The 13789-nt window shown below is 32.5% G+C and overlaps 3 protein-coding genes across 4 annotated transcripts in view; 1 reads left to right on the forward strand and 2 right to left on the reverse strand.

The window, feature by feature from the left end:
* Positions 1-13789, reverse strand: part of LOC111002164 (mitoguardin) — a 46274-nt gene that overhangs the window by 2373 nt on the left and 30112 nt on the right. The window contains exons 4-9 of the mRNA XM_022272288.2: positions 2901-3067; positions 2123-2296; positions 1805-1914; positions 1013-1181; positions 389-493; positions 56-184 (exon numbers count right to left, since the gene is read on the reverse strand). Coding sequence (XP_022127980.1) covers positions 56-184; positions 389-493; positions 1013-1181; positions 1805-1914; positions 2123-2296; positions 2901-3067 — 854 coding nt within the window. The remainder of the gene's footprint in view (positions 1-55; positions 185-388; positions 494-1012; positions 1182-1804; positions 1915-2122; positions 2297-2900; positions 3068-13789) is intronic.
* LOC111002215 lies at positions 3959-6254 on the reverse strand. Its single transcript, XM_022272359.2, has 4 exons — positions 5986-6254; positions 5647-5847; positions 5086-5383; positions 3959-4843 (listed from the first exon to the last, which is right to left on the reverse strand). Exons 2-4 carry the CDS (start codon positions 5845-5847, stop codon positions 4545-4547), a joined length of 798 nt encoding a protein of 265 aa, XP_022128051.2. The 5' UTR covers positions 5986-6254; the 3' UTR covers positions 3959-4544.
* Positions 7524-13789, forward strand: part of LOC111002205 (protein unzipped) — a 29408-nt gene continuing 23142 nt past the window's right edge. The window contains exon 1 of one of the 2 annotated variants that reach the window (XM_045630325.1): positions 7524-7733. The gene's annotated coding sequence lies outside the window, so the exon portion shown is untranslated. The remainder of the gene's footprint in view (positions 7734-13789) is intronic. The other variant, XM_022272349.2, reaches the window with a different exon arrangement.

Below are 13789 nucleotides of genomic sequence, written 5' to 3' on the forward strand. Positions count from 1 at the left end.
ATCCACTTTTGACAAATAAAAGTACTTGGAAATATTGTGTTCTACCAGAACTTACCGTTTCTTTGAAACCATCTGAAAGCCACCGATTTCGAACAACAGCAAGGACAGATGCTGGCGGCGAAGCCAGGTCTTCAAACGCATCGAGGAGAATGAAATCCAACACCACGTCGTAGAATGTTAACACCTGGAATATTTTTTTAAGCTTAAGTGCATAGTTGACATTGATGAAGACTTCTTGATATACGAACCTTATATTACTAATAATACTTATTTATTGGTGAAGTATGGAATAGAAGCCTATAATTAAAAAGGTAAAACGATTTTGGCGTAATGTTTTAAGGTAACGATAAAAAATGACAATACAATACAGAGACATGTTTAATCTTACTTTAACACCTTTACTGGTAAGTTCACTCTCGATGATTGGCCAATTAGCAGCATCCGTGGTCAACGTCACCATCTCTTCGTATGCAACTAAGAACTCTTTTGGTTCCTAAAAATATTGCATAAAATCAGTTACCTAAATTTATATACATAAAGATCACACATTGATTTAGGAGATAGATATGGTTTACTATGATATTACTTACCAAAAATTATTTAAGGTGCCGAAGATAAGAGATTTAAATTTTTATCAATCTTAAAAATATGATAGATATTATGAAAACTTTAAAAAAGTTAGTCTGAGATAATTATGTGAGAAATCTCTGTAAAGATGAACTATTGTAAGTGTAGCATTTGGATTGGTTATTGAAGCTTAAAAAAGTCTATGTCTAATTTTTTGTAGACATCTAGGTAAGTAACTGGGCTCTTTCAGCAATTAGACTCAAATTTGGTTCGTTTTGCGTAATTGTAGAAATCTAATAGCATAATCAAAATCATACAAAAATATTCTCCTGAAATTATATGAAAACCACTATTATCAAATTTTACTCGGGATTTGAATCCGAGGCCATATGCTCTGCAGCCGAATACCCTTACCACTAGACCAGAAATGTGTCAATAATCATACCTTATCAGCAAAAAGCAGTAGATCCGTCAGCACTTGTCTCCCAGCATCGACAAACCACGCCCAAGATGCTGCCTCACGAAACACAGCGCGGAAGGCCACACGAAGGCAATGCAATTTGCAAAGGAACTCTGAATCCGAATTACATTGGAGAACCTCTGTTCGGAGCGTCCTGGCATAAATCATTTCATTAAAACAGTTATGCAATAAACGCGAACTTCATAACTCGACGATTCAATTGCTTTTTGCAATCATGGTCAGCGATAATGAAACGAAAGTGGTAGCAGTACAGACCTGATAAATATTTTTATTTTCAAAAATAAAATTCCTAAATATAAAATATATTTCTTTAACCTACGTGACATTAAACAGACTTAGATAGTTAGACGGGTATAACGCATATGCATTACACGATATAACAACTCTACTGTATTTCAATACAACTATATTATCATCTGCTTTATTACCTTAATGTAGCATCATCATCTAATAGAAAACCTATAATTTAATTTCCTTATATTTAAAGTATTATAAAATCGGATATTCACGACATCAATTATCTAGTTTTAGTACGGACAGCCGTTACTTTGATGGTTAGGTAATTATGCGATTCTCAACCCTGAGTTCGAACGTTCCATCCAATATTTTTTTAAATTATTTAGTTCAGAGTAGAGATAAGTATCGTCAGGACGCTAATACATGAAACTTTATTTTAGACCCATTATTACGACAAAAAAAATACGATTATGAAATTATGGTAGTAAAAGTCGTCTACTAAGCTAAAAATTATCACACCTGTATGGAATGCCTGTTTCTAGCTGTTTCAGAGCCATTTGATAAAGTTCTAAGTTTTCGATTTCTGGCAGTGAGTCCGCTAAATCGTCGAAGTCTCTGAGGTCGGCCACCTGAAATATATTAAGTTTATCGAACAGTCACAATCACTTGATTGTTTTGGCCCTAAACCGCTGATATTATGAACTGCAATGATTTTAGTCGACAAAGAAGAGGTCAATTGGAGAATTGATTTTATATGGGGTCAGATATACGTACGAACGCTCAACTCAACTCCATTGTAGTTGCAGAATAATTGCTTGCCCGTATCAAAAAACTTACCTGATCCTCTGCTGACGCAAACGACTCGGCGCTAGAGTGATGTTCTTTTCTAGTATGATCTGAGACTGTATGGGTGTGAGATAGTAACCTAGCACGGCCTGAACCTTCTCCGCCTCCACTCTCGGAACGGAATAACACAGACCGCTGGTCCAGGAATAGAAGTTCGCAACGCTCCTAAAAATAAAAGAAACACTTGCTTTAAAATTAACAAAAAAATCGTTGACAAATTGTCTTAAGAAACCCATAGCTATGTATTAAAAATAAAATTAGGTTTCCATGTCCATGAATTTCTCGAAGTAGACTGAAATCATTAAACAGTCTTCTGTTAACAGTACGAAAGATTTTTGTATTTTTGATATTAAATGCGTGATAATGGAAACATCGAAACAACAACGATAATAATATTTTACTATTTACTTAGTCTTTGTTTGTTATGTATATATTCGTATTAAGACCGCACGAATGGACTTTTTTCATCATTTTGGAAATATTATGTTAGGAATAATTTTAGAAAAACAGCGTTTTCAGTTTTTAAGTTTATTTGTAACATTAAATTGATCGTATTAGGTATTGTATTAAAGACTGCGTCTATTCATAAGGATATCCGTATGTCACTGCGTATAAAAAATTCCTACATAGTTTATAATCATAACAATAATATGACTCCATGAATATTCTTGAAGATAAGATCTGGTCGCACAAGAGATGCCTTTAACTTGTCTAACTACCCTTTTAATATATATTCGTAGGTTGTTCTGTTTATTTCTATAAATAGTACCTGCAGTAAATATGCGTTTTGCAGCAAATCTTGTATCTCCCTACAAAATTCAGCTTCTTCTGGCGAAGTGAGGGCCAAAGTGCCGGCACCTCCACCACGCGCGTTTACTGAAAACGCTGCCAGCGCATCTTCCCAATAGTTAATACTTGTTTCTAGGGCTTCCATACCTTAAAAAAACAGTGGAGTTCAGTGAATTTACTTCATAAAAAATATATAGTAAATTAAAAATTTAACTTTTGTATTGTCTTAGGTAACAGTACAAAATTCGCTAGGTAAGGTAAGGTAGGTCCTGTTGGTATTTTTATAGGTAAAAGTTAAGACTTGTAAATTGTCAAACTTTTCTATAGATTAATATCTTCTTTCGTAGTGTTTGAGTATAGTGCTAACTATATTTAACGTGTCTGACATCGACGAAGTTAATTTTTTTTAATGTTAATAAGGTTGTAGGTATCTAAGAGAATAAAACATTTAAAAATCTAAATAAATCTAGGTAAGTAAAAGTCATATATTTATTCACAGGTTAAACTTGTTGTGAATACCGTCTGTTTTAAAGCGTAATTGAAGCAGTAACATTAGTCAGATGTAGGTACATAATATATTTAAATGTAGATACGATATTTAACAATCAAGAAGAATTCTGATCTATTGTCATTTGTAATAAGAGTTTGTGCTTTATCAAACGTCCGGAAAATGTATATAAATGTAGTCTTGCTTTTAGGCTTGTGGCTTTCAGCCAGGACTTCACGCACAACGGACCTATTAAGAGTCTAATTGCGGAAACGGAGTCCCCCCCACACACACACACACAGTCTTGCTTTTAAATTATTTAAAAATATAAGAGAAATTGTTATATTACTCTCAAATTATTGAGATATATTGTAAGATAATACAAGTATCGCCATCTTGTAGAAAAGCAAATATATTATTGTAAAGGTATAAAAATAATAAGTCTTAAATAGACGTAAAAATAAAACTCCTTCAAGATAAGATAAGAAAACGCAATGTAACTAAGTTTATATTTTATTTCAAAAACATTAATAGATTACATTAATAGATATTTACACTACTTCAATCTAAGACCCTTTAACACTAATGTTAACTTTCTCTTTTCCATCTATTAGACTAGTGGCGCCACAACCCTTTCGCCTTGATCTTATTTCTGTTTCTTTAATATTTTTCTTAATAGGCAAGTATCAAGCTTCTAAGACTGACCCACGGCCTCCATTTTTGGTTCTAGAACATTCTCTGAAGTCAGAGACGAAGTCTTACACCTAAGTTCATCAGGCTCATCACGTTTGCGAGATGTCAGGCTCAAAGTTTTCAATTTTTACGCAATATCTTTTTACATTACAGATTAACAATTCCTTTATTTTAAAACTTTATATGATACGGGGCAGACGAGCTCACAAAGCAGGCATAAAAGGCACACCTTTGCACACCCATGTTAGTGCCTTGCTCGCCTGTTGTTGCAGTTGTATCTCCTATGAAAGTCCGTCTCCAAGCTGATTTCACAGCTCACTATTTCGCAAATAGAAATACTAAGAGAAGCGGACTGTGAAAGATCTTACGCCATCAAAGTGGTGTAGATGAAACCTGGTATTATTTTCAGTAGAGTTGAAATCAACATTGAAATAATAACTTCTTTCATTGTGGCATCTTCTTTATTGCATGCTTGCACTCCTCTATATCTTGCAATACAAATTGGATACCACTGGTAAGTTCTTGTATTTTGTCTGTTATGGCAGTGAGACTATTTACAATTTTTTTATCAAGCAAGTTTCTCCTTTCTTCCTGACTACGGAGAGTACTTGCTATTGATTGTAAGGCATCAGCCATTCTCTCTTGTGAATTTACTCTCCGTTCTTCTAAATCTAAGGCCCATTGAGGCGGTGGAGTCACATATGATTTCTCATTTTGTTGCTCATGCAAATTTATATCTTTAACTGAAATTACAATATAATTAATATATCAGTATAAATATATCAAACACTTTTCAACAGATACATATTTAGTATAAATAAGATGTCCCTTAAAAATTTTATAATGTTAAATATTAGTGATAGTAACCACTGTGGCTATATTAAATAATTTAAGACAACCTCCTTATAGGAGCAGTAGGCACCAGTAGAAATTCTTCTAGATACCATTAAACTATTTCTGACCTCAATAATTCTTTAATTATTACCTGCTGCATCTGTTTGTTTATTACGATTGGAACTGTTTCTTATTTCCTCTGTATTATAATCTTCAGCAAAAACCAATTCAACTTCAGAATATTCAGTTTTAATATCCATACTATTATCTTCTTTCAAATTATCAGTTTCACTTGATTCTGATGAAGATTTTGAGCTTACTGTTACTCCAACGTTTCCAACTATTTGCAAGAGTCTTATTTCTATATTATTTAATGTCATTTTTTTTTCACCGCTTTTGAGTGCAATATTAGCCTTTTTACGACATTTACTTGTCCATTCTGTAAAATACTGAAATACAAATTCATTAAATATTAGTGGCTGCTTTGGATGGTATTGTTTACAATTCACACTAGTTCTAGTACTAGTGCTAGTTCAGAGGAGCATTGACATAAAAATTAAAATGATAGTATGAACAGTTGATAACCTTCTTGCCCAAAGAGTAAAATTAAGAATAAAAACACAGAAATATATACCTCAGAGCCACTGGGGCAACAGCCCACAAAAATATTTCTAATAAGAAATTTATATTATTAATGACAATGATAAATTACCCGTCTCCACTGCTCTGGAGTCCGAACAGCACCTCCTTTTACAGCATTTAATATCTTGCTTACTGCTAGCCATTTTTCTTGTGCAATCATATTATTTGCAATTGTTTGAGTTCTTGATTTACCTACTAAATGTTTATGTGATTCGAAGTATTTAACCAAGATGTCAAGTTGTTTCATTGTTACTTTCCGTTGAGGAGCCATCTGAAAGTAATGTTTTTTTTGGATCCAATACAAGTTCTAGAATCATTCATGCTTAAGTGTGTTACTTTACTTGAAACATTCTTAATTCATGAACATTTCTCAAGATTTTTCTTACTTTATTATATTATTATTACTTACCTTTTTCAATTTAATACCACAGTTTCGAACACTTAAATATCAATTTCAAAACAAATGAAATCGAATGTTATGCCTTCTTTTGTGAAATATCATCTCTAGTAATTATTATTAAGTAATCAATATCTTATGGATTATATCTCATAATAATATAATACTTTAAAGAAAATAAATTAAATTTTAATTCGTTTTATCGATACAATTTTGTGTTTTCTGATTTATATACAATATAAATACACAATACAAATAAACAGACGTCATACACTCTTGAAACTTTTGAGTTTTTGATATTTTGTTTTAATTTTATAAATTAATTGACAGATTTCAGATTTGACATCTGTTAATTTTTTTTGACATTTCTTAAGCTCGCAGAGGTAAGCGGACAATCTGCGCACTACACACTGCATATCTATGTAAATTTGTTAGAATTCCTATATAGAGCCATCTATAGCCCACTTTACTTTAAAAACCAAACGTGTTGTAGGCGCCATCTCTTAACAGATAGCTAAAGTATTTATTATTAATTTTTGTTCTTTAGTGAACCGAAAGGAGAAGTAGCGAATGTTTAGGTCATTTACTAGGGAACCTAGGGAATTGCGTGTCGATTCCTGAATTGGTTTTAATGTATATTAGCCAGAAATTACATGACTAATATATTTGGTAGTCCTTTATGTCTTTAAACTAAATTGTTTTGCGGTTAATCGAAATAATTTATTGTGAAGGTGCGGCGTAAGTCGGTGTCAGCTTACGGTTACCGTAATTAATTATTTTACCCGGAATTTTGGCAATACTTAATTTTTGTCGCAATTGCCACTGGTTGGTTAAAAATTTTATACATAATATAATTAAGACAAGAATAAACATATTATAATTAAGACAAGAATAAACATATTATAATTAAGACATTGACAATAGACAGGTAATTAATGCATTTTATTTAATTCATATATACTTCTATTCGTGTAAGTAATAATAATAACTTTATATGTGTATTTTTATATACATGGGTATTTGGTAATAAACCTGACATAATTTTGTTACGCAATTATGGCAGCATATTTGGTAAGGCCTATTGTGCGACGTATTAAATATAAATGAAACTATCTGATTAAACGCGAAAATTCACAACGATATGTTCTGTTTTTTAATTCTCTTACTTTTACGTACTATGTTATAATGCAACACTGTTATATGCACTTTTTTGTATAGTTAAACGCGTCTGTTTCGTTTCCTGGTTTCATAGATTTTTTAAACAATCTCGAATTTTATACATCTTATAGAAATACATATCTATCGCGTCGTGTTAAGCGTGTGACTAACCCAGGAGACAAGTGGTTCAATCTTGATTGTGGTTTGAATGAATGAATAAATGAATTTATATTTTTAACTGGGTATGGCTGGACAATAAGACACCCTGAATAAGTCTCCTGAAGTGATTTTGCATTAGATTGTAACGGAGTAGTAGTGTAATTATAAATATAAAACATTTGAGAACCCTAGCGAGTGGCAATAAGGTTTGCGCTCGACCAGACCACACTCTATGCTCTATACCTCACGCGCGGGGATTTCTCCGTCAGTCGGCGACAGGCACTGCATTGCGCTGGTATTGCTCATCTCTATACAATTTTACGATTTCTAATTGTCATCCCGTAAATATTGTGGATCTAGTGTGTCGTTGTGTTGTGCGTTTGGATTTCGATTCGTGTTTTCTTCTTTACGCGTTATATTAAACGCCGGTTTTTGTATAACAGGTAAGATGAGAAAATTAAAAATTTCTAATATTCATTTTAATGGCTTTATCAAAAGTATAGTTATTATGAACCCGTAATAAATTATAATACTGGTCACGGTAAGCAAATATTTTTAAAATTAATAATCTGTTAAAACGTGTGATGGATGCAGATTTAGACTGGAAAACCCTGACAAATAAAATAAGGCTTTTAAAGACTTATTTAAAATGCTTGAAATACTAATACCGGGCATTTTAGCAATATAGCTATTCGTATAACACATATGTACGACGAAAAATATGTATGTACCGTACACAATTCACAGAGGTTACAAGAGTAACTTTAAAATACATATCGCAAGGACCTCCTAACACGTTTTCTTCAAACCGGTTCAGCAAAGAGGTTTAGATGCCAGACTTATGTAATGGACAGATCGTATATGACATAAATCTTCTCTCATCCGGGAAGCAGATTGCAATTTTCTTGTACCTTAATGCGGTTACGATGTACCTATATAACTTACCTTTAAAAGCAGGTATAATTGTTTTGAGCCAGCTCATGCTGTTTAAGTGAATAATTCTAATTATAAGATACATATTTTGTGCGTAACACTTATCGATCAGGTGTTATTTTAAATATTTTTTGTTTTAGTAATCACATTAAAAGTCTAAAAATCTAATAAAGAACGCAGTATTTTTTTTTCATACTATTGCTATCAGTTAGTTACAAAATAACAGGGTCTATCTTCACCTGGAAGACATTTTCTAATAAGTAGTATAACATCTTATAATACTTTAATTTTTATACCTGCTTTTAAAGAAAAACCTTTTTTGGATTGCGCGGTATTCGGTAAAGTAGAATAAAAAAAAATATTTCAAATAAAGAACAATTTACAATGACGTTTCGTGCAGAGATCCCCACATACATCTGTCAACAAAGATTCGGGAATTCGCATTGTCAGCGACAGCTGCATATCGCTCCACGTGCTAGCTTCCATTGAAAATTTTATTTATATTTTAACAAACTATAACATCCTAGTGATTTTGTTGGTATACAGTTAAAATAATACATACACTGTGGACACATATCCCCTCTAATCAAATGAACTTACGTAGTATCTATATTTGAGTAGAATTTGTTTAGATTAATTATAATTGGATAATGTTATGATCTATGTCACCCTTAGCCTTTATTGGGTAAATGTAATGACTCAAATCTCAAGAATTTAACATGAATAAAAATTGCCAGTGACGAATCGGATTGTTCGAAGGCAAAAAATACGTCGTTACATCCGCTATAAATAAAAATCGACAGATTTTTAAAGCGATTTCATTTAATATACTTTTATATACTTAGTAACAATATTATATATAATCAAAAAGTAATCGAACCAATGCTAACAAGTGAATATCTTCAAAAGCCATGATTCGCTTCCATACGACGAAGATATACGTCAAACTCTTTATAGCACAAGGAATAGAAACAATTAAATGAGCTCTAATTGTATCGGTTATATTAGGCCAGAAGCCGTCGCGTCAGAACACTTGGCGTCGTGGTATCGATCTATGAGCTCACGTCATACAAGAATTTGCTTTTACACAGCCTACCTAATAGGTAAACAAATTTGCGGATTGCGTGCCTATTATTTAACGATAGTAGGCGTACGCGTCGAAGTGTAAATTAGCAAATTGGTTGTAACTTCATCCATAACCGATTTACGATCTATTAGTAAAATACGACGGCGCAAGGCGATGAGTACGTACATAAACTCACTGAGGTGGCCTGATCAAATCCAAGACGTGTCATCCTCAAAATTATACACTGTTGTAAAAGTAGTCCAAAACCGAAATCGGTGGAAAAAAGAATTCGCACCATATAGCTGATCACGATACTTATAATTACCAACATAGATATACCTAAAGTAATATATAGTCAAAAATAGAGACGAGATAATTTTCTCTAAGAGCAGTTTATTTTAGTGTTATTCTTACTGTCAGATTAATTATCGTCATAAAACAGAGATGTGAGTTGGGCCCACTGAGTAGTATACACTTTATGTATGCTAATAGAAAAGTTTGATTATATCCGGTTTCGGAATTAAATGGCTAGCGACAGATCGATCGCTTAGTACTTGTTCATTTCCGTGCGATCAAATGTTGATTAGTAATTGCCAATGAAGTCTAATAATACGTTACCGAAAGTTCATTCACCCAATTCTTAGCAATTACCAATGTGATGCAATGTATGCAACTGAACGACTCTTGAAGCCAAAAGACAATGATAAGCAATTGTAAATAGTTACTCCAAGTTCTTTAAAAATATCATGAATGTCATAATATCATTTTTCCTTCTATGACATGATGAGGATCTGATTTTTGACATAATAATTGGTAATTTGTGTGCCCTACATAGAGCGAGGCCTACATCTTGGGACAATTTCATGACGCAATAAGATGGGGTGGGCACGTTGTCAACTGGAAAATTGTGTCAATTTCCACGGGGGAACTGTCATAATTGCCTTGAACGGAAAAATTATGGACATTGCTTCAGAAAATATAAATATATATATTAAAGATATATACGAGTAAAAGTAAATACGTATCATAATAATATTCTCTCATAGGTAACTGTCAAAAGAGCAATGAAGTCATAACAATTAAAAAAAATACTGTTATTGTTTGCAAATTGTATCCCATCAACTATAACGCGAAATAAAGATAACTGTTTTCAAATGGGATGACCCGTTCTAATCCTGAATTACGTTCATTTTTTGATGCCACTAGCCAGTTGATCTAATGACATGTTGACGTTATCAAACGAAGGGTTCAGGGCTCAGTCTAGAAGTGGTTTTGATAAGGGAGCAAATATGGGTCTGTTTCTCTTATTCGTATGCGAGCAACGGCGCTGTGGGAAACGGGAACTCGATCGATACGCGCCCGCGCGACGAAACCCTCTCCTTGCGAAGCAACGGCCAAGAATTGCCAAACACACCCGCGGGATTAAATAAATCTTGACATTTAGCCTAAATAAAGTAAATAGACTGTAAGGATGTTATATAATATTTTAAAGACGTTACGTACTCTTTTAATTTATTACAACAATACTGGCATTCTTAGAAATTATATACAATGTACATTATATTACAAAAGGGTATTTGTGTAACTTCCAAGAATATATTTAAAAATATAAACAATGCCAATTCTCATCAAATATTGATAAAGATGTATGATATGTCGTATTAAGCAATGACATCATTAGTAATATTGGAGATAAAAAAAATATAAGCAACGCATTGTGCGAGTGTGGCTTGACCGTTTGAAATTCAAATAGATTCGAACACCTATTTTAGTTACAAGGTATAAAATATTGAAATAAATAAAACACTTCCAGGTAAGTAAAATAATTTTTGGCCACGTTTTGTTTAGAAATGCATATCAGAGCTTTTGAGTTTATCTTAAATTATTTGAAGGCAATGATTATTATTGCATTTTGATAGATCACAAGTAATAAACATCAATGATTAAGTTCAATGTCTCAGAACTTTAGCGTGGGTAGTTTTGACCTTATAGAACTTGTTATGAATGAAGGTTAGGTCAGATTTGATTAAACAAATATTTAACTATTATACTCTACTATAGTTAAGTTCGCTAACAGTTTACTAATAGCTTAATGCATTTCCTATAACTGTACCAACTAAGGGGAAATTCTATAACTAGGGTGCCGCTAACTATAATAAGAGCCTTTCAGTCCACTTTGTACCCTCGTCTAGGCAAGATAAATATATATTATTGTACAACCAGTGCATTTACTTCATATTTTAGAAAGTAACACGTTACCTACTACGAAAGTAATCTTATATTCTTATGATTCAGCAAAATGGTCCTTCAAAACCAGAATATTTTTGTGTTTCCGAGATTTCGCACATGCGATTGAGTTTCTGCTTTTAATTAATAAAATTAAAGTACGATTAAAAATAATTGAATAAGTGACATACTTCGTTAACCACAGACCTGTTGACTAAATTCCCGTATGTAACAATAAAGATTTTAATCAAATGTTTGCGTAAATAAAAGTCGGAATTTCATCAACTTTATGCAAAATAGTTAAGTAATTGTATACACAAAGCCGAACAAAACCAATGGAAATCAATAATACGATAGAGAACAGTGAACAACACGAAGTCAATTTTACAAAGCCATTGATCGCATTCAATTCATTCGCCATACATTTTTGATACATTCGCTACATGGCTCAGTGAGCCAACAGGTTAGTATCATTAGTTCGAATTCTGGCAACACAAAATCGGAATCACTACGCAAAGCGTGGTGTTTCCACGTTTTTTACGTAATATTAATCAAATGACTAGCATAAGGTACCTGAGTCGTCTAAATAGTTTTCTCTGTCCGACTATTGCTCCCTATTAAAACGACCCTTGGCGGAACTATCGTTAGAGGGGGACGCTTGCAGCTGCTCATTTCTTATAATAATTAATCTTTCGAATCTTCGTATACTGATCTACATCTAGCTTTATTATCCAGTTCAACTTATTACAGGATATAGTTCTGCCATATGAGAATATATTTGGTAAATAAATTGTTAACAGATTATATAAAACGTTCACGAAAAACATCAATCAATTTTTAATTTGATTGAAACTATATTTAAGTATAATTCTGATATGTAAAGAATTCTAAGTAGTGATTAACCGAAAACGTATTAAATGAATCACGTAAATTAAAAGCAATAAAAGAGTCTCCATCCGAGAGTTTAAAACAAAGTGAAAACCAACTTGGTCTACAGGATAAACATCTTTTTTTCCGACTGGCCTCGACTGAGTTTTTCCATCAAGTTTAGAAAAGCGAATCACAAAGTAAAAGTCTAACAAATAAAGTCAATTTAGCGGTCTGAAAATTGTAACTGTCACTAGAGCTATTTGCTTTAAATTTAGAGATGTATTGAAGATAGAGAAATTGATATATGTGACGACATATGACCAAAATATTTTTTTACTAAAATTCTTAGGGTCATTCACAAAAAAGACCAATTTTTTAAAAATTCTGCAACGAACTTGCGAATCTTCAGGCAATATGAGTGTCCATGGGCGGTATGACTTAACATCACGTGAATCTCCTGTCCCCTTTCCCCGTCGTAATGATAAAATCGTATATACAATGAATACAATTATAAAAGTAACCAAAAATATTATTTGTTTGACTAGGAATTAATTTTTGATCATGATGACAAGAGTTGTTTCATTTTGACCTCAATTTAGTTTCAAATACGTAAAATCCTGAAAATACGCAAAAGACGGCGGCTAACAACGAAATTGCATTTTACAGTATTATGTAATTACTTCTACACGTAAATCAAACATTTTTTTTAGGAATTCAAAATTTCTTCTGCCTCTGATTTAAAATTGGCCCATATAAAATATTTTAATAACCTCTTATCGTTAGAGTGGTCTATTACCTTAACAAATAGTAAAACGCTACACCCATTTGGTGAATATAAGAACAGAATTTATAACGATATAGTTTAAAATGTTTTACTCTTAATAAAAAGCGTGATGTTTTCGAGATCACAAATGATTTTCGTGACGATACCCGTCAACGTGGCGAGGGGTCATGGCCATTCGAACAATTGATTTACACGAAATGCGAATTTACAAATCTTGTTGCTTTGTAACTCAATACATCTTAGGTGTTCTTATAACTCATATACACGCTTAAATTATCGATGTATACGAAATTTTAAAAAATCTATGCATTTTCAGTTTGTAACAAGACTTTAACTATTATTCTACAATTAATTGTCGCTTGAATTAATCAACATTAAAACTAAGACAAGGCTAAGTAATATGAAAAATCTGGTTTTAAATGTCGAAATGTCCTTTGATTATTTTTTCCTTACATACTTTGTACAGCTTGCATTCTATGTTGTAACTAAGGTTGGAATTAATTACTAGCAATAAACAAGCGCCTATTACGCAGAGGAAATTAAATGAAGAGACAGGCGATGACACTTCTTGGTGCATTACAAAACTATTATGTTTTAAAATAGATTTACCAACAGGAGCT

The sequence above is a fragment of the Pieris rapae genome, chromosome 12 (assembly GCF_905147795.1).
Source record: "Pieris rapae chromosome 12, ilPieRapa1.1, whole genome shotgun sequence".
Classification (NCBI taxonomy): Eukaryota; Metazoa; Arthropoda; class Insecta; order Lepidoptera; family Pieridae; genus Pieris; species Pieris rapae.